At 34.6% G+C, this 21213-nt stretch overlaps 2 protein-coding genes and 1 pseudogene across 5 annotated transcripts; all 3 read left to right on the top strand.

The window, feature by feature from the left end:
* Positions 1–1241: 1241 nt before the first annotated feature.
* On the top strand, positions 1242–5138 carry LOC107423510 (silicon efflux transporter LSI2). 4 transcript variants are annotated; one of them, XM_016033092.4, is made up of 5 exons: positions 1242–1644; positions 2271–3530; positions 3688–3877; positions 4373–4631; positions 4830–5138. In XM_016033092.4, the coding sequence occupies exons 2-5, from the start codon at positions 2442–2444 to the stop codon at positions 4846–4848; spliced, it is 1557 nt and encodes a 518-aa protein (XP_015888578.2). In that variant the 5' UTR covers positions 1242–1644; positions 2271–2441; the 3' UTR covers positions 4849–5138. The 4 variants fall into 4 exon arrangements, with proteins under 4 accessions (XP_015888578.2, XP_060676046.1, XP_060676048.1 ...); XM_060820063.1 differs by having other exon boundaries at positions 2234–3530; XM_060820065.1 differs by having other exon boundaries at positions 2234–3530; positions 4373–4644.
* Positions 5139–6768: 1630 nt separating this feature from the next.
* LOC107423586 (silicon efflux transporter LSI2-like) lies at positions 6769–9953 on the top strand (annotated as a pseudogene).
* A 4049-nt stretch (positions 9954–14002) lies between these two features.
* On the top strand, positions 14003–21165 carry LOC107423632 (mitogen-activated protein kinase kinase kinase YODA). The gene is made up of 13 exons (XM_016033229.4): positions 14003–14428; positions 15559–15657; positions 15763–16343; positions 16481–17221; positions 17432–17519; positions 17666–17728; positions 18057–18217; positions 18304–18379; positions 18725–18784; positions 18874–18981; positions 19157–19396; positions 19659–19750; positions 19849–21165. The coding sequence occupies exons 3-13, from the start codon at positions 15790–15792 to the stop codon at positions 20363–20365; spliced, it is 2700 nt and encodes an 899-aa protein (XP_015888715.1). The 5' UTR covers positions 14003–14428; positions 15559–15657; positions 15763–15789; the 3' UTR covers positions 20366–21165.
* Positions 21166–21213: the final 48 nt, after the last annotated feature.

Raw genomic sequence — 21213 nt, 5'->3', positions numbered from 1 at the left:
GTTTCGTTTGAAAATTTCCTTAAGCCTAACTAATTGAGATCTAGCTTTGTTTTTGTTTTCATTTCAGAATAATATTGATAAGCCAAACATTCCAGGACACGTGTCCTAATTCTTTTCTTAAAAAAAAAATAAAAAATAGGGGTTTTGATTGAGCAGCCAAAGAACCAGGCAACCACCAAAGGGAGACAAAAGGAAATGGGAGGACCCCAACCTGCAACAATCATTTGGGGACTTGGCGAACCGTCCACTGAAAAAAATTACAAATTACAAATTACAATCTCTTCTTAAAATAATTTTTAAAACAACAAAAAACAAAACAAAAAAACACCAAACGAAGATAATGTAATGCCATATATAACCCTGGTGTAGGTACACCAGATAATTACTAGAAAATTAGCCGAATTTTACAGCACTTCCTAAAATCTGAAAAGTGCATGATCCAACAACAACGTAGAAACAAAAACATGTCATTTTCTTAACCCTCATTACTCTATTATTACATGTTACTTCGTTACTTGGACAGGTTGGAACTCTGACATAAACATAAAATTATTGAAATTAAACAAATCTCAAAAGATAGTTTGCAGTCAATTTCATCAGGTCAACTTGATCATAATCAATGGGAAAACTTGGACCACAAATTTAAGAAATAAAATAAATAAATGAGAAAATTTTTATTTGTATAAATTTTAGTTTAAAACCAGGGACAAAAAAAAAAAATATATATCCTCCCCCACTCTTTCACTCACCTAGACAGCCAAGATAAAATAACGTTCAATTAAACTATTATTCTGTCTAATATTATTTGATAAAGACAATATAAAAGCATATTTAATATCATCCATCTGAAGAGATTCTCTGGGAATGGGATTAAGTTACCGTATATCACTATCAGTTTTGGGATCTGAAACTCCTAACCTAAGAGATTAATTTTTTACCAAAAAAGTTAAAAAGAAACTCGAAAACCCACGTGATTTTGAGTTAGATTCATACGTTTCAATGGGCAAATGGTAAGTTCAACTTTCTTTCTTTTTTTTTTTTCTTTTTTTTTTTTTCATTGGAATTTTGTTTGTCAAATGCGATTTGGACTAGCAATGACTTATGGGTAAAGTATGGTTTGTCTTATGTGGGTGTTAAATTGGTAATAGACAAAGAGCAAAATTGTTGTTTAATACAAACCCATAAAACGTCAAATCATTTTTTAGTTTAATTTAGTTAATTAAATGATCTCATTCAATCAAATAATCGAAATCCCATATCGTCTACACCAATATTTACTGCACGTGTACATGCTCTATTAGCACAACTAGTTTTTTCAATTTTTTTTTAAAATTTTTTTTGGTTGACTATGTGTCAAGAAAACTTTGTTGTTTTTTACTTTTATTTTCTGGGTTGGCAGAAAAAACTTTGCTCATGTGAGTCTGCGGATCTGTGCGATCCATTTTAGTCCAATCTTTTGCAAAGTGGAAACTCCTGAATCCAAAGCACTCACCACATCCAAAGCCAACAAAAAAAAGTGCTGCTTTTAAGCATGCAAATAAGACCTTTTACATATTTTTGAAGCCTGGAGAAGATTAAATATTTGTATGTGTTTAAAGCGAGGGACAGTTTTTATTAAACCCACTTCCAATTTCCCTTTTTGAGGTAACTTTTTCACTTTCTTTTTTTAAAGAACTTTTCAATCTGGGTTTATTATTATTAATTCGGGTTAGATTTTCTTTGAAGGTCAGTGAAAAACTGCTTCCAAGCAGGCACTGTTTGAAGGTTGTGGAAAAATATGGTTTCTGCTATCCAATTTGAAATTGATATCATTATGTGGGTAGTTTCTTTAGATGCTATAAATTCATTTTCTATGATTATACGGCGGAATTTTGAATCTGGATTTTTCTGGGTTCAAATTGGATTTAGCTTAGAATTTGAATAGCATGGACTCGGAGTGGAAGTGACATTTTCTTCAAATTGCTGAATTATTCATTCTATTGTCCACCAATGATTGTTATAAGATTTGATTGCAACCTCTATGTTGTCTTCAAGTCAAAAGCACGAAAAAAAAAAAAAAAAAGTTTGTGAAATAAGTTTAATACAACCATAGATTATTAGTTTAGCTGAACTCATCATTCTCTTCCAATTATGAGAAATAATTTTTCTCTGTGATTTTATCAAGATTTTTACATAATCCAATCATGCAATAATGGCTATTACAAGTTTGCATTCCTACATGTTTGTTCACCAGTGGCAAAGACATTTTGTTCCTTGCATGTGTGGCACAGTGGCAGAGACCTATTGTTGAATCTTTGCATAAGCGGTTCCCCCTCGGAGCATTAATTTCTTGACTGGATAGATTATGTGGGAATTAGCCATGGAGTTATATTGATTTACATGAGCCCATTGGAATACTGTGCAAAGTAAAAGCTACATATCATCTTCTTGACGTTGCAAAAATGGCCATGGCTTCTCCTGTAAAAGTGGCTCTAGGCTCGATTGCCTTTGCAATCTTCTGGGTGTTGGCAGTGTTCCCAGCGGTACCTTTTCTACCAGTTGGGAGGACTGCAGGGTCTCTTCTTGGTGCTATGCTTATGGTCATATTCAGAGTCCTAAATCCGGATCAAGCTTATGCTGCTATAGATCTCCCAATCCTTGGACTTCTCTTTGGAACTATGGTTGTTAGTGTATATCTTGAAAGAGCTGATATGTTCAAGTATTTGGGTAAATTGCTTTCATGGAAAAACAAAGGAGCAAAAGACTTGCTCTTTAGAATCTGCTTGATTTCTGCCATTTCGAGCGCCCTTTTCACAAATGACACTTCTTGTGTGGTTTTGACTGAATTTGTGTTGAAAATTGCAAGGCAACATAATCTCCCACCCCATCCATTCCTACTTGCCCTTGCCTCAAGTTCAAATATAGGGTCTTCAGCTACTCCAATTGGCAATCCTCAAAACCTGGTTATAGCTGTACAGAGTAAGATTTCCTTTGGAAGTTTTTTGTTTGGAATTCTCCCCGCAATGCTTGTTGGGGTTTTAGTCAATGCTTTGATTCTTCTATCCATGTACTGGAAGTTGTTGTCCATCCAGAAGGATGAAGAGGATGCAACTTCAGAAGTTGTTGCGGAGGAAGATGTTAATTCCCATAGGTTTTCACCGGCCACAATGTCACATTTTTCATCCACAAATGGTTCTCCAAATGTTGTAGGAAACAATATTTCTGCTGAGAATCTGAGAAACCGATCAAGTATGAGCGATAATGAAATCCTAGGAGTTGATGCTTTGGAGTCCACAAGAAATTCAAATGCATCAAAGGATTCAATGAGTGATTTGTCCTCTCAAAGAAATGAAGAAACTATTCATTCAGAAGAGAAGGAAGACAAAAGCACCAGGTGGAAAAGGATACTGTGGAAATTTTGCGTTTACTGTGTTACTCTAGGAATGTTGATTGCTTTGATTTTGGGAATGAATATGTCATGGACTGCAATTACTGCTGCACTTGCTCTTATAGTTCTTGATTTCAAGGATGCTCGGCCATGCCTAGAAAAGGTAAAATCTTTGTGCGAAAAAAGCTCTTTATTTTAGTACTTCAAAACATGTTTAAAATTGCTAAGCTTATAGCACATTTTTGTAGCAAATTACAAATGCTGATTTTGTTGTTGGAGAAAAGTATGACCTCTTAAATTTGTTTCTCTTCTTTGACCAGGTCTCCTATTCGCTTTTGATTTTCTTCTGTGGAATGTTTATCACAGTTGATGGCTTTAACAAAACAGGGATACCAAGCACATTCTGGGAGTTTGTGGAGCCCTTTGCACAAGTTGATAGTGCCAGTGGGATAGCCGTTCTTGCAGTTGTGGTACTTGTCCTATCAAATTTGGCTTCAAATGTGCCAACTGGTATATATCTCTTATTCTGTTTGTGAAATGTTAAATTGCCTCCTTATTGTCTGTTTTATGAAAGCATGTTAGAATGAAAAATTTTTGACAACCCGAGTTGCAAAAACTCAGAACTCATTTACAATATTGGTTGGAACCAAAAAAGTAGCCTTTTTACTTTTCTCTGCCTAATCACCAGAAAGTTCACTACTTGTTTTGAGCAACAGCACTGTTTTATCAATACCCAAGTTGGCTGAAAATGTCTGCTTTATGTATCACTTGAATCTTTTAATTATAGTTGGCTTCAGAACCTGGAAGGGGAAGTATCTCCATGTTCATTTGGTGCAAGTGCGAAGATGATTATCATCAATTCCTCTAACATATATCCTCCATTTTAAGATGGCAGTGTGTCTTTTCTTGTGCATATTCAATGTTCAATCAACCGATATTTAGGATTCTCACTACCTTGTGTTTTAACCTTTCTCAAACTCAAAACATTGGTTTTTTATGGTCCAGTTCTGTTGCTTGGAGCACGAGTTGCGGCATCAGCAGCTATGATTTCCGCGGCGGACGAGAAGAAAGCTTGGCTGATCTTAGCATGGGTGAGCACAATAGCAGGGAACCTCTCACTGTTGGGATCAGCAGCCAACTTGATAGTGTGTGAACAAGCTCGCCGAGCACCAAATCTTGGATACACTCTTACCTTCTGGAACCACCTCAAATTTGGTGTTCCATCTACTCTTATTGTCACTGCCATTGGTTTGACACTCATAAGGTGACCTTTTTTGGTATGTGCTTGTTTTTTAATATCGTATTTATGTATCAAACTTTCCACAAACAAAAACATTAACAAAACAAAATATTCCAAACTTTTAGTTATTCAATGAAAATATATATTAGCATACCCCTTTTTTTTTGTTTTGTTTGTTTGTTTTTATTTTTTCTTCTTCATCTAAACCTGAATCTTTTATAGAATCTACATGGTTGAATGACTTTGTTTATGACATCCACGATGATGACATCGATAGCTTGGAAAGAGTTACACATGCAAGGAAAACAACAACATGCCATCTACAAAAGTTGCCTGTTTGGCACTGTGTCTATGTAAGTCATGTGTATATAGCCTAAGAAAGAATAGTCCGTTTGGGATAGCTTATCTAGATAGAGCTTTTAATAGTTAAATCTTTTGTAAATAGATGTGATGCACAGAGGGGGAAAAAATAAAGAGAATGTAATGATATTAAAGGAAAGATATATAAAGAAAACTAAACTTTCCTTGATAGCTTATTTTCTGCTTTTTGGAAGAAGTTAAATTTCAGGCTTTTATAGAAGGAGGAAAACCAGGTGTTTTAAGCCAAAAAAAAAAAAAACTCAGTCTATCTGTAGCCAAATACAAAATTTTATTTTCATAGAACTTTTGTATCTTTAATAGAACTTTAGGAGGAAAAAAATGTCATACCAAATTGGCACAAGTTTTATGTAATGATGACAAATGAGGTTGGTTAAGTTGATTGAATCATTTTCAACTATGTCTTAAAGGTTATAAGTTTCAAAACAGTTAGGTGTAGAGAAAAATTACTGTAAATGATAAAAAAAAAAAAGAAAAAAAAAAGAAAATTGGTTTTAATGTAACGACGATTATGTTGGTGAATGGAGGGCAGCCAAATCTCAGTTGTGGCGGCATTGTTTTTGTCCTTGGAACATGAAATATGAGAGAGGCCGATGGAAAATTTGGCCCAGTACCCTTTATTTTTGGGAAAATGCTCGTCTTTTAAATAATTGGGCCAGTCAAAGACGATTGGGCTAAATTTTACATCTGTGTCTCAGGCACCTAGAATGAAGTATTAAGCCCACTCCACCATTAGGATTCGTTGTTGGCTTTTTTCTTAAAAAAATAAATAGTAAAAATAATTTTCATCTTTTGTAGCATAAATAATAATAATGATAAACCCCAAAAAAAAAAAACTCATTTTCTTAACCCTCATTTCAACATTATTACATGCTACTTCGTTACTTGAACAGGTTGGAACTCTGTCATAACATAAAATTATTAAATCAAACAAATCTCAAAAAATAGTTTGCAATCAATTCAACTCGATCACAATCAGTGGGAAAACTTGGAGCCCAAAGTTAAGAAATAAAATAAATAAATAAATGAGAAAATTTTTAATTGTTTAATTTTAGTTTAAAACCGGGAAAAAAAAAAAAAACTCCCCCACTGTTTCACTCACCTAAGCAACCAATTATTCTATCTAATATTATTTGATAAAGACAATATAAAAGCATATTTAATATCATCCATTCGAAGAGATTCTCTGTGAATAGGATTAAGTTATTGTATATCACTATCAGTTTTGGGATCTGAAACTCCTAACCTAAGAAATAAATTTTTCACCAAAAAAGTTAAAAAGAAACTCAAAACCCAAGTAATTTTGAGTTATATACATACGTTTCAATGGGCAAATAGTGAGTTCAACTTTTTTTTTTTTTTTTTTCCCAATGAAATTTTGTTTGTCAAATGCGATTTAGACTAGTTATGACTTATGAGTAAAGTATGGTTTGTCTTATGTGGGTGTTAAATTGGTAATAGACAGAGCAAACATAATGTCATTGTTGTTTCGTACAAACCCATAAAACCTTCAAATCGTTTTTGACTTTGATTTAGTCAATTAAATGATCTCATTCAATAAAATAATCGAAATTCCATATCGTGTACACCAATATTTACTGCACGTGTATATGCCCCATTAGCACAGCTTGTTTTTTCAATTTTCTTTAAATTTTTTTATTATTATTTTTTTTAAGGTTGACTATGTGTCAAGAAAACTTCGTTGTTTTTTACTTTTATTTTCTGGGTTGGAAAGAAAAAACTTTGCTCATGCGAGACTGCGGCTCTTTGTGATCCATTTTATCCAATCTTTTGCACAGTGACAACCCCTGAATCAAAAGCACTCACGATTCCAAAGCCAACAAAAAGAGCTGCTTTTAAGCATGCAAATAAGACCTTTACATATTTTTGACGCCGGGAGAGGATTAAATATTTGTTTGTGTTTAAAGCGACAGATAGTGTTTATTAAACCCACTTCCAATTTCCCTTTTTGTGGTAACTTTTCCGCTTTTTTTTTCTTTTTTTTTTTAAAATAACTTTTCAATCTGGGTTTATTATTATTAATTCGGGTTAGATTTTCTTTGAAGGCCAGTAAAAAACTGCTTCCAAGTAGTACTGTTTGAAGGTTGTGGAAAAATATGGTTTCTGTTATCCTATTTGAAATTGATATCATTATGTGGGTAGTTTCTTTAGATGCTATAAATTCATTTTCTATGATTATACGGCGGAATTTTGAATCTGGATTTTTCTGGGTTCAAATTGGATTTAGCTTAGAATTTGAATAGCATGGACTCGGAGTGGAAGTGACATTTTCTTCAAATTGCTGAATTATTCATTCTATTGTCCACCAATGATTGTTATAAGATTTGATTGCAACCTCTATGTTGTCTTCAAGTCAAAAGCACGAAAAAAAAAAAAAAAAAGTTTGTGAAATAAGTTTAATACAACCATAGATTATTAGTTTAGCTGAACTCATCATTCTCTTCCAATTATGAGAAATAATTTTTCTCTGTGATTTTATCAAGATTTTTACATAATCCAATCATGCAATAATGGCTATTACAAGTTTGCATTCCTACATGTTTGTTCACCAGTGGCAAAGACATTTTGTTCCTTGCATGTGTGGCACAGTGGCAGAGACCTATTGTTGAATCTTTGCATAAGCGGTTCCCCCTCGGAGCATTAATTTCTTGACTGGATAGATTATGTGGGAATTAGCCATGGAGTTATATTGATTTACATGAGCCCATTGGAATACTGTGCAAAGTAAAAGCTACATATCATCTTCTTGACGTTGCAAAAATGGCCATGGCTTCTCCTGTAAAAGTGGCTCTAGGCTCGATTGCCTTTGCAATCTTCTGGGTGTTGGCAGTGTTCCCAGCGGTACCTTTTCTACCAGTTGGGAGGACTGCAGGGTCTCTTCTTGGTGCTATGCTTATGGTCATATTCAGAGTCCTAAATCCGGATCAAGCTTATGCTGCTATAGATCTCCCAATCCTTGGACTTCTCTTTGGAACTATGGTTGTTAGTGTATATCTTGAAAGAGCTGATATGTTCAAGTATTTGGGTAAATTGCTTTCATGGAAAAGCAAAGGAGCAAAAGACTTGCTCTTTAGAATCTGCTTGATTTCTGCCATTTCGAGCGCCCTTTTCACAAATGACACTTCTTGTGTGGTTTTGACTGAATTTGTGTTGAAAATTGCAAGGCAACATAATCTCCCACCCCATCCATTCCTACTTGCCCTTGCCTCAAGTTCAAATATAGGGTCTTCAGCTACTCCAATTGGCAATCCTCAAAACCTGGTTATAGCTGTACAGAGTAAGATTTCCTTTGGAAGTTTTTTGTTTGGAATTCTCCCCGCAATGCTTGTTGGGGTTTTAGTCAATGCTTTGATTCTTCTATCCATGTACTGGAAGTTGTTGTCCATCCAGAAGGATGAAGAGGATGCAACTTCAGAAGTTGTTGCGGAGGAAGATGTTAATTCCCATAGGTTTTCACCGGCCACAATGTCACATTTTTCATCCACAAATGGTTCTCCAAATGTTGTAGGAAACAATATTTCTGCTGAGAATCTGAGAAACCGATCAAGTATGAGCGATAATGAAATCCTAGGAGTTGATGCTTTGGAGTCCACAAGAAATTCAAATGCATCAAAGGATTCAATGAGTGATTTGTTCTCTCAAAGAAAGGAAGAAACTATTCATTCAGAAGAGAAGGAAGATAAAAGCACCAGATGGAAAGGAATATTGTGGAAATTTTGAGTTTACTGTGTTACTCTCGGAATGTTGATTGCTTTGCTTTTGGGAATGAATATGCCATGGACTGCAATTACTGCGGCACTTGATCTTATAGTTCTTGATTTCAAGGATGCTGGGCCATGCCTAGACAAGGTAAAATCTTCGTGCGAAAAAAGCTTTTTATTTTTAGTGCTTCAAAACACGTTTTAAAATTGCTAAGCTTATAGAACATTTTTGTAGCAAATTACAAATGCTGACTTGTTTGTTGGAGAAAATTATGATCTCTTAAATTTGTTTCTCTTCTTTGACCAGGTCTCCTACTCGCTTTTGATTTTCTTCTGTGGAATGTTTATCACGGTTGATGGCTTTAATAAAACAGGGATAACAAACACATTATGGGAGTTTGTGGAGCCTTATGAACGAGTTGATAGTGCCAGTGGGATAGCCGTTCTTGCAGTTGTGGTACTTGTCCTATCAAATTTGGCTTCAAATGTGCCAACTGGTATGCATCTCTTATTCTGTTTGTGAAATGTTAAATTGCCTCTTTATAGTCTGTTTTATGAAAATTTAGCATTTTAGAATGAAAAATTCTTGATACCCTGAGTTGCCAAAATTTGTTTTGAGCAGTAGCACTGTTTTATCAATAGCCAAGTTGGCTGAAAATGTCTGCTTTATGCATCACTTGAATCTTTTGATTATAGTTGGTTTCAGAACCTGCAAGAGGAAGTATCTCCATGTTCATTTGGTGCACGTGCGAAGATGATTATCATCAATTCCTTACATATATACTCCATTTTAAGATGGCAGTGTGTTTTTTCTTGTGCATATTCAATGTTCAATAAACCAATGTTTAGGATTCTCACTGCCTTGTGTTTTAACCTTTCTCAAACTCAAAACATTGGTTTTTTATGGTCCAGTTCTGTTGCTTGGAGCACGAGTAGCAGCATCAGCAGCTATGATTTCTGCAGCAGACGAGAAGAAAGCTTGGCTGATCTTAGCATGGGTGAGCACAATAGCAGGGAACCTCTCACTGTTAGGATCAGCAGCTAAGTTGATAGTGTGTGAACAAGCTCGCCGAGCTCCAAATCTTGGATACACACTAACCTTCTGGAACCACCTCAAATTTGGTATTCCATCTACTTTTATTGTCACTGCTATTGGTTTAACACTCATAAGATGACCTTTTTTGGTGTGTGCTTGTTTTGAAATCATATTTATGTATCAAACTTCCCACAAACAAAAACATTAACAAAACAAAATATTCCAAATTTTTAGTTATTCAATGAAAATATACATTAGCATACAACTCCCCCAATCTTGTACAGAATCTACATGGTTGAATGACTTTGTTTATAATATCCACAATGATGATATCGACAGCTTGTAAAGAGTTACATATGTAAAGAAAACAACAATATGCCATCTACAAAAGTTGCCTGCTTGTCACTTTGTCTATGTAAGACATGTATATATAGCCTAAGAAAGAATTAAGAATTAACATGTAGTCCGTTTGGCATAGCTTATCTAGATGGAGCTTTTGATGGTAAAATCTTTTGTAAATAGATGTGATGTACGGTGGAAAAAAAAAAAAGAATATAATGATAGTAATGGAAAGTTATATAAAGAAAACTAAACTTTTATCTTTAATAGAAATTTGGAAGGAAAAAACTGTTATACTAAATTGGCACAAGTTTTATGTAATGATGACAAGTGAAGTTGGCTAAGTTGGTGAACCATTTTCAACTATGTGTTGAAGGTTATGAGTTCAAAACAGTTAGACGTAGAGAGAAATTATTGTAAAAAAAATGGTTTTATGTAATGAACGGTTATGTGGTGAATGGAGCGATGCCAAGTCTCAGCTGTGGCGGCATTGTTTTGGTCCCTGGAACATGAAATATGAGACCGATGGAAAATTTGGCCAGTGCCCTTTATTTTTGGGAAAATGCTTGTCTTTTGAATAATTGGGCCAATCAAAGACTATTGGGCTAAATTTTCTATCTGTGTATCAGGCACCTGGAATGAAGTATTAAGCCCACTCCACCATTAGCCCGATTAGGAATCGTTGTTGGCTTTTTTTTTTTTTTTTTCCTTAAAAAAATAAATAGTAAAAATAATTATCATCTTTTGTAGCATAAATAATAATAATAATGATAAACCAAAAAAAAAAAAAAAGAACCTTGATTTCTTGTTTGAAAAAGGAATTAAAATTGGTGGAAAATATTTACTGAATAGTGGTAATTTGCCATTGAGTGATGAGATGGGATGGACCAATAACCAGCTGCCAGCAAACATAATAATAAAGAAATCGTGGAGCCAAGGCATGTGCATTTGGGGGACCTCCCAACCACAAATAAACCAAATACATCTCCCCTTGTTTACATTCCCATCTTTTGTCCCATAAAATACTTGTTTCTTGCACCAATTTCCTTTCTTTTTCTTTAATCAATTTTACCATTTTACTTGGAACAAAGTACCAACTTTTTTTCTTTTTTTTTATTATTATTTTTTGTTTTTTTTTTTTTTATCATTGGGGGTTACTCATATAAAGAAGTGGGCTGTGGGCATTACTACTAGAATATCCTCACAAGCATGAACAACATATTCACCTCATTTAAAATTCAATACCACCTTAATTTTTTATAACCTAAATATATAGTAAATTCTCATTTTTTGAAAAAAAATACTAAATAAAAATAATAAAATGAAAATATCTTCAAACTAACATGTGACTATTTCAATGAGTTTAATCAAAGTTAAAGAATGGAAGTAAGGAAAAGATCTTATGGCCCATGAAGATGTGACATCCGCATCTAACAACGGATACGGGAAAAACCATATTTTTATTGCCCTAATAACCACACAAGTCATAGAAAAAATAATTAATAAGTTTTACTAATAAATTGTTACATTATTCAAACATTTTAATTCACAATTTGAAAATATAAAATTGATTCTAATGAAAGTTGGCCCCAAAAAATGCCCTATGCAATTTGTCTTGAAAAAAAAAATGATTATATTATAAATTATAGTACAATTTGAATTCAAAAAATAACTATAAGAATTTAAAATATATATTTAAGTTTGTATGAAATTAAGAGACAATAATTATGGAGATAGGAATTTACAAAGAAGACTCTTTTTTACAATGTCAAAAGTGGTAATTTAATAAGAAATTTATTCAACCATTAAATCTATGGATTTGAAAGTTGTAGTTTAAAATTTGATAAACTCTTTATTATTTTGAAAAAAAATTATATTATTATATTGGATGTGTAACCTAATGTCCATGATATAATAGGAGACAATTTTTTTTGCTTTACCCAAAAAAAAAAAAAAATTGAAAAAAAGAAAAACTCGTTTTTACTATTGATTTGTTTGACAAATTACGCATGGACTGCATCAAAATACTGAACTTAGTCAACAAAATATTCCAATTGGGTACGCCAGCTTGAGCAAATCAAGTGGAAGAACCTTATCAACAACTTGCACCAACTATAATATCTTATTTATTTATTTTATTCCCACCTTTTTCAATTCTAATTTCTTTCTCCTAAAATAAAATCAAACTATATATATATCATTTCAATGACTCCACTAAGTTTTTTATTATATTTACGGGCAGTTGAGTAGCAAAGTAAATAATTTTGAGGTGGTAAAAGACAAAGGATGGAATCTTATTGAATGGTCCTCAGATGCTGCTATGGTGGAAAAAGAAATTGTTGACCAATCTTCCCCTCCTCCTAGCTGGTTCACCTATTCTGAGATGATAGAGCTTCAAGTGAGACTCCAAAAATTCATCTGGTCGTTAAAATGGAATGCTAGATCTTCCAATGGCTTAGCTGATTTATTAGCAAAAAAAAGCTTTATCTGGTTCCTCTGTTTTTTATTTAAGTTGTAATGTTGATATCTTGCCCTCCGATATTTTAAATTTGTGTGGTCTTGATCGTCTGGGCAAGAATGTTTGCTTGTAATCCTCCTTCTTGGGGGTTCTTTTGTGCTTTATGCAATGTTCTATTCACAAAAAAAAAAAGTAAATAATTTTGAGCTATTCACCCAAAAATAAAAAAAAAGTAAATAATTTTGATGTTAAATCCTAATTTTTAATAATAAAAAATATTGTTCTTTTATATTTGTGGCATGAAAGATGTTGACATTTATTATGATTTGAAAGGCTAGGAGTTATTTTCCTATGTTTGGGGTAGATTGTTGGGACTCTGACTCTCTTTGGCCCAGAGGAAAACAAAATATAATACTACAAAAGAGATAGACCATATTGACTTTAGCAAGTAAACGCTAATATCTTGTATTGGGCATTTTAATGCAATATGCATTTCGGTTTTCAAATCATTTTAATTATTACAAATAAATTGGCCTAATTTCATTTTCAACTTTGAGTAACCCCCATCCCCACCAACAGTAATAAAATAAAAAAAAAAAAAAAAAGAACTAAGAAAAAAGAGAGCCAAGAAAAATATTTGCAAATTTGTTTTATAGTTAACACTTTAACAAAATGACAATATGATGGTGAAAAATTCTATATATAATGAAAGGAATCTTTATGTTTAATAAATTTGTAGATTTCACATGCTAATTTAATTATTTTATGTGGATAGAAAAAGAATTTGAATCATGTTCTGCGAGGCATAATCATATAGAGAATTCAATTGAAGTCCATAATGAAACTCCAGGAAAATAAAATAACATAAAAGTGGCAGTAATATATGATACTTTGAATTAAAGCTATAAAATGCAATGATGAATATTTATTGCATATACAAATGATGACTTTTAATTTGCAATTATAAGTGTCCTTTAATGGGTACTAAATTTCATTAATTCCCACTTCAAAGATGTTATAGATTTTTCAAATTCATCATAAAAATATAATTGTCACCAAATTTATTGGGTATGTTAGTTTCATACGCTATTCACAGGGTCTAACTGATATTCTTTATTTTCATTTTTGTTATATTTTTGAAGTCAAAATGGTTGAATAAACCCAAAATTAATTGTCTTTTGTTTGAATTGAAGTGGACAATTTTCAGATACTGATTTATGAAATTAGATTCTATTAATTTCCAAGAAAAAAACAAACAAGAAAGAGAGAATTGAAATCAATACCCAAAAGAAAATTGAATTGAATGGACACAATTTTAGTGAAGTAAAATTAATAGAAGGGAATAAGATCCAGTGGCCAATATGTAAAGCAAGATAGTATTTATATAACATGGTGATGCATATTGGAAACTGTATATATAATAATATTGTTAATCATTTTTTTTTTTTTTGAAAAAAATATTTTATGAATTGCAAATGATATTTAAATAAAATAATAATAATAATAAAAAGAAAATCAAACCCCTCTTTCAGACAACTCCATGTCTTAGCTCCGACATACTCCTTTTTTTTTATTCTTTTTTTTTTTTTTGTTTTTTTCTTACTCGTTTTTATTTTTATTTTTTGGTTTCTCTTTCTCCCCTTCTAAGCGATCTTCTGCAATCTCTTCAATTCATAAAACACGTGAAACATCCATTTCAATCCCATTTCTTACATTTCAGATTTATAGGTTTTTTTTTTTTGTTTTTGTTTTTGTTTTCTTGTTGATAATTTTGGGCGCTATCACTTGGCAAAGGCAATTTGGGGAATTCAATAATACCATCACTCAGATTTGTGCTAAATTCAAAGTGGGTTTAGCTGGGAAAAAATTTCAGCTTCGAGTACTTATAGTAAGTCTCCGTCTTTTACTTTCCCATTTAGTCTAATTTAAGTAACTGATTGGTATTCGTCAAGTCAGTTGTTTTGTTTTTTTTTTTTTTTTTTTTTTCATATCTGTTTGATTAAAATTCGGAACTTTTAGTAGATCTGTGTACGTGGAGCGAATATGAGCAAACATGCGATCGTAATCTATAGTGTTCATTTGTCAAATATTTAGAAGAAGAAAAAAGAAAGAGAAAATTTTGATTTACACGAATAGCCTTTTTTTTTTTTTTTTTTTGGGATAATAGGTGAAGAAATTATAACCATATAGGCGTCTTGGTCGTGGAGTGGTTTAAAACTTGTATTGTCGTGCACGGATGATGAAAATTTGGATTGTAAATATGGGTTTTCCAATCTTTTTCAATGTTTTTTTTTTTTTGGGGACTATATGGATGATTGATGCTTTTGGTTCTGGATTGGAAAAGAGGTGGTAGGGATGGGTTGGGGGAAGGTCGGCTAATGGTAAAAAATTCATGCTGATAGATATGAGGGTCCAATTATGGAAAGTAGAATCTTTTGATCACCACGCAGAAAAATTGTACGATTTGATAGTTGCCCTTTCATTGTTAATTCTAGGACAGAAAATTGAAGTTGTGGAATCGTTCAATTTTTGAGGTTTGACAGGGTCTTTGGGAATCTTCAAAAGCTTAGTTGAGTCTAGGTTGAATGGTTTATATGTTTTATAGATTTTATTGGATCAATGTTGTATGAAGTTGACTATACATGAAGGAGTGAGTGAGTCTCTGAGTATACCGCAGGAAGCTTGTAGAATATATATTTATATATATATATATATATTTTTTTTTGGATCTTTTATTTGTATTTAATTTTTGTTTATCTTCCAAAGATTTAGTTTTAAGTATGTAAGTGCTTCTAACCTTTGTACTCTTGGAGAGAAATGAATTATATACTTAAAAAAGAAGATTCTGTTTTAAGTTTTCTAGGCAGTTTAATTTGCATGATATACAGAGCCAACTTATTTTTGGTAAACATTAAGTATAAAAGCTTTCAGGCAATATAAGAATGCCTTCTTAGTTTTGGTAAACATTAAGCAAGTATAAAAGCTTTCAGGCAATATAAGAATGCCTTCTTCTTGCAGCTTTCAGGCAACTTGTGGCCTTGCCGTAGCTCCTATTAAGGTGGAGTCATTGTCAGACTTAAGAATTGAACCTTATATTGGTAGCCAAAGCACTACAAGGTTAATAATTGCTTAACAATCCTATTTTCCAAATGGGTTTACTTTCAAATGTGTCTTCTATTTTTATAATGTAATTTTGATACTTGTAAATGGGTTGCTTTAAAGTCTTTGCCTGCTGATTGTAAACGTTTGATGAGAAATATGCCATGGTGGGGGAAGTCGTCGTCGAGAGAAGCAAAGAAGAAGACAAGCAAGGAAAGTCTAATCGGTACATGGCACCGAAAATTGAGGACTTCATCTGATAGTAAAGTGAGCTGTGGATCAGGAGGGGCTCGAAAACAATGCAGTGACACAGTTTCAGAAAAGGGGTCTCGCTCCCCTCAAGAATCTAGATCTCCTTCTCCTTCTAAACAAGTGGCAAGGTGTCAAAGTTTTGCTGATAGGCCTTCTCATGCTCAACCACTTCCACTCCCTGCAACCGTGGGTCGTACAGATTCTGGAATTAGCATATCAACAAAGCCAAGATGCGAAAAGGGCTCCAAGCCATCAATTTTTATGCCTCTCCCAAGGCCTGTATGCATCCAAAGCAGATCAAATCCTAATGATTTAGATCTAGATTTGGTTACAGCTTCACTGTCTAGCGAGAGTTCTGTGGATAGTGATGATGCAACTGACTCACGCCATCGTAGTCCACAAGCCACTGACTATGAAAATGGGACTAGAACTGCCATGGGGAGTCCTTGCAGGTGAGCTTGCTTAGAAATAGCACTATGTTTGCATTTGCTTCCGACATGGGTTTTCTCTTGTGTTTGCATGATTAGTTAATTGTTATCATTCTTCTAGCTTGCTCATTCCTGACAAATTTACTGAATTTTTGATGAAGCTTGATGCCCAAGGATCAATCCTCAAATGCCATCCCAATAAACTCTAGAGATTCTAAAAACTCAGCTAACCCTTCTTTCAACAATCGAATTTCCTCTACATCTCCTAAACAGAGGCCCTTGAGCAGTCACGTGCCAAACCTACAGGTTCCTTATCATGGTGCATTCTGCAGTGCTCCAGACAGCTCCATGTCAAGTCCTTCCAGAAGTCCAATGAGAGTATTTGGCGCTGAGCAGGTGATGAACACTGCTTTTTGGGCTGCGAAGCCTTACCCCGACATCACTTTACATGGATCTGGCCACTGCTCAAGTCCTGGTTCAGGTCAAAATTCTGGGCATAATTCTATGGGAGGGGATATCTCTGCACAGTTCTTTTGGCAACAAAGCAGGGGTAGCCCTGAGTACTCTCCAGCACCTAGTCCCAGAATGACTAGCCCTGGCCCAGGTTCCAGAATTCAAAGTGGTGCTGTCACACCTATCCATCCTAGATCAGTTGGAACACCATCTGAGTCACAGACAAGTTGGCCTGATGATGGGAAGCAACAGAGTCACCGTTTGCCTCTTCCTCCAGTGGCGGTTTCTAATTCTTCTCCTTTTGCTCATTCCAATTCTGCAGCAACTTCTCCTTCTGTGCCGCGAAGCCCTGGAAGAGCAGAGAATCCAGCAAGTCCTGGATCACGCTGGAAAAAGGGAAAGCTATTGGGCAGAGGGACATTTGGACACGTTTACGTTGGTTTTAACAGGTGCACTTAAGAAAATATAATTGCATATATTATTTCATTAAAGTTTGATATTATTAAGGTGACACATGCAATCATATATCAAGTACAAAGTACTTTGAGGTGGATACCTGATGCTAATGTTTCGCAAATTTCTCAATGTTTAATTTCTTGGGTATCTGACATGATTTATTTAGTTTGTGCCCATCTGATTTATATCATCACCTTGTTTAGTGAGAATGGAGAAATGTGTGCAATGAAGGAGGTTACTTTATTTTCAGATGATGCAAAATCTAAGGAAAGTGCTAAGCAATTAATGCAGGTGATTGCCCTGGTAGATTTAAGTTTCATATTGCTTTATTTATTTATTACTTTCCAAATTTAATTTTGTTAGATTCTTATATTTGTTTTGAGTTTTATGTAGCTATGAGCAAATGGAAAAAGTTCTAACATTTAGTGTTTGGACAGGAAATTGCTCTGCTCAGCCGTTTGCGGCATCCAAACATTGTGCAGTATTATGGGTCTGAAACAGTAAGTCTTATGTCTATCATTTTATGCATGTTAACACTTTGATTAGTGCTTTCAGGATGATTACGCTTTCATCATATTTTATGCCTATGACATCTGGAAATGGTCCATTTACTTAAAACTGTGCTAAGTCCACTGACTAAATGAATTAATATACCAATATCTTCAATAGCTGTGGTTCACAAGCCTCAGAGATTTACTGTCTACATCATCTGAAATACTTTTCAAATTAAAAAAAAAAAAAAAATCAAATAACCTATGCAAACCGCTTATGTAAGCTATGAATATACCTCTAAATTATCTACATGATCACTGTAAGCTACTTGAACAGGTGGGGGACAAAATTTATATATACCTGGAGTATGTATCTGGTGGGTCAATCTATAAACTTCTTCAAGACTATGGACAGTTTGGCGAGCTAGCAATTCGTAGTTATACTCAACAAATCTTGTCAGGCCTTGCATATTTACATGCTAAAAACACTGTTCACAGGTATGGATTGCATAGATGCATATGTATTGAGTACTAATGTCTGCTGAGGTCATGCAGTATTCAGCTTTGTCCACTTTATTTCTTAGGGATATCAAAGGAGCAAATATACTTGTGGACCCAAATGGCCGTGTTAAATTGGCAGACTTTGGGATGGCAAAGCATGTAAGAATAGTTATAATCCTATTTCATTTTGCAAGTGGTTAATTAATTGTGTTGAAATCATGCTTATTGCATTCAATTGGGGAAATGAATGATCATTACCATAATTCTTAAGCAGCGAAATATACCTTGCTCTAATATTTATTAGCTGAGATGTTTTGAAATGCATATTAAAATGTAAAAGTACAAATCTAAGACCTTAAATAGTGCTGAATTCGTAAATGTCTTCACCTTTTCTTCTCCCATAATAAGTTTATGGTTTCTAATTCTATCGCAAAACTAAAACTATATTTGAGCATGATATTGAGGTTGCATGATCAATCTTGCTTTCCTCTATCTCATATGCAGATCAGTGGGCAGTCATGTCCTTTGTCATTCAAGGGAAGCCCATACTGGATGGCGCCTGAGGTGTGAGACTTCCTAGTTTTTATCTTTATGCTTTCATTGGCGGGCTTCCTGATGGTATATGTTACCTCTCCTTTGCATTGTTCACACAGGTTATAAAGAACTCAAATGGTTGCAACCTTGCTGTGGATATCTGGAGTCTTGGCTGCACTGTTTTGGAGATGGCTACAACAAAACCACCCTGGAGCCAGTATGAAGGGGTCAGTATGCTAGATTGAATCTGGTTTCCATAAAACATCTGTTCATGTATTTTGGTCGTAAAGAATCGTTTTTGACTGATGTTACTTTGTCAATTTCTATTGTGTATTTCAAATTCATACATTCTTGTTCTTTTCCTCATCATTTTTTGATCCTTGCATGACCTGTGGTGTAAAGATTGCTGCCATGTTTAAGATTGGGAATAGCAAGGAGCAACCAGCGATTCCAGATCATCTCTCAGCCGATGGAAAGGATTTTGTAATCCAATGCTTACAACGAAATCCACTTGATCGTCCCACAGCTGCTAAACTTTTGGATCACCCTTTTGTGAAATATGCTGCACCTCTGGAAAAACCTGTTTCGGGCCCAGAGCTGTCAGATGCCTCCCCTGGTGTTATTAATGGAGTGAAAGCTCTGGTATGGAATCTATTTTTCCCATGAGCGCTAAAATAGTTTCTTCTGCTTTAGGCAGTTGGTTCCATCTCCTTTAATGTGTCACCTAGCAAGCATAATGCCTCAGCAAGTAGAGTTGCTATCTGATGTTTCAATAGGCCGTGTAGAATTTGAGTTTCTCTTCACTTCTTTAAGACGAAGTGTTTGCTTTTTAAATTTGTAGCTTCTCCCTTTTTGAGGTCTCCTATGCTGTCCAACTTTTGCTGGTTTTGGTTGACATTTGCAGGGAATTGGGCAAGCTAGAAATTTCTCAACCTTGGATTCAGATAGACTTGCAGTTCATTCCTCGAGAGTGTTGAAAACTAATTCCCACGCCAGGTATCTCTCTCTCTCTCTCTCTCTCTCATGATTATAGTGGTAATGATGACAATGATAGTGTAGCTAATTTTTATTCTGATTTCATTCCTACACTCCAGTGATATCCATATTCCGAGGAACATATCATGCCCTGTCTCACCAATTGGAAGCCCTCTATTGCACTCAAGGTCTCCAAAATACCTAAATGGAAGAATGTCCCCTTCTCCTATCTCTAGTCCACGAACCACTTCCGGTTCATCCTCTCCTCTGACAGGTGGCAGTGGTGCAATTCCTTTTAATCACCTTCAACAGCCAGCATACTTGCAAGAGAGTTATGGAAGCGTACCAAAGCCCTCAAATGGTTTTTATATTAATGGTTTCTCTCATCACGATTCAAGTCATGACATCTTCCAAGGGATGCAACCAGGATCTCAAGTGTTCTCTGAACTGGCACCCAGCGAGAATGATGTCCTAGGAAAGCATTTTGCAAGACCTGCCCATGGAGAACGGTATGATGGACAATCAGTTTTGGCTGATTGTGTGTCTCGGCAACTCTTGAGGGAAAATGTCAAACTAAAACCATCTCCGGACTTGAGCCCCACTTCTCATTTGCCCAGCCATACAAACTGTTTCTAACTTCCTGCATGTGCAAGGACCCAATCAGAGTGAGTTCTGAAGTTTTTGTGACCATACAGAATCAATTCATTCATCTTATTAAACTACTAAAGGAATCTATTTGTACAATAAGGAACCACAATGGAAGCATTGTGGAATAAGGTTAAAGTCTGGAAAGTGGAAGAAGTTGCTGGAGGGAGACAATTTCTTTTCCTTTGGCATAGTATTCAGATCCTTGAGCTAAGCTGTAAGATGACTCTGATTCTAATGTTGGATGTTTGCCTTGCCAAATTTATTCAAATGAAGCTTGCTTCCTGGCAGATAAGAAAGACCATTAGGAGGTAGCTCATGATATGATGCGGCGTCGACATGTATGAAGCTGAGTGCTTGAACTATCAACTAGTGCTTTACTGATCTGAGATGTTGAAAAGTTTGTTTTTGCGCCAAAGCATGGCTTCTGATCTTTTATGTAATTGCAGTTCCTTAGTAAGAAAAAAGAATATTCAAGGCCGTGAGAAATGTATATTTCTTAGAACATGATATAGAAGAAAATAATAACATTTTTTTTTTTTTTTTTTTTCGGGGCTGGAGGGAGGGGGGTGGGTGTTCGAAACTGCTGTACAGAAGATGGGAGACTGGATTATATCCAGATTCAAAAATGGAAAAGGCAGGATTTTCATTGAGCCTGCGCATCTCTGTTTCTTGCAATGTTTTTCTAGCCGACTCGGGTGTAACTTTGTATACTGCTCTACCTGATTTCTTGTTTGTACAGCACCACTTTAATTGAAATGAAGATTCTAAAATTTCAAGGTTCTGCATTATCATTTGGTCTTTCCATTTTTCTAAAATTTCAAGGTTCTGCGTTATCA

Source organism: Ziziphus jujuba, chromosome 8 (genome assembly GCF_031755915.1).
Source record: "Ziziphus jujuba cultivar Dongzao chromosome 8, ASM3175591v1".
In the NCBI taxonomy this organism is placed as follows: Eukaryota; Viridiplantae; Streptophyta; class Magnoliopsida; order Rosales; family Rhamnaceae; genus Ziziphus; species Ziziphus jujuba.
This window is presented reverse-complemented; position numbering and strand designations above follow the sequence as displayed.

Excerpts from the sequence above, each read along its gene's own strand:
- LOC107423510 (XM_016033092.4), top strand. The coding sequence starts at position 2,442 with ATGGCCATGGCTTCTCCTGTAAAAGTGGCTCTAGGCTCGATTGCCTTT. Across the intron at positions 3,531-3,687 it reads CTCGGCCATGCCTAGAAAAG|GTCTCCTATTCGCTTTTGAT; the intron begins GTAAAATCTTTG and ends TTCTTTGACCAG. Across the intron at positions 3,878-4,372 it reads GGCTTCAAATGTGCCAACTG|TTCTGTTGCTTGGAGCACGA; the intron begins GTATATATCTCT and ends TTTATGGTCCAG.
- LOC107423632 (XM_016033229.4), top strand. The coding sequence starts at position 15,790 with ATGAGAAATATGCCATGGTGGGGGAAGTCGTCGTCGAGAGAAGCAAAG. Across the intron at positions 17,520-17,665 it reads GTGCTAAGCAATTAATGCAG|GAAATTGCTCTGCTCAGCCG; the intron begins GTGATTGCCCTG and ends GTGTTTGGACAG. Across the intron at positions 18,785-18,873 it reads CATACTGGATGGCGCCTGAG|GTTATAAAGAACTCAAATGG; the intron begins GTGTGAGACTTC and ends TTGTTCACACAG.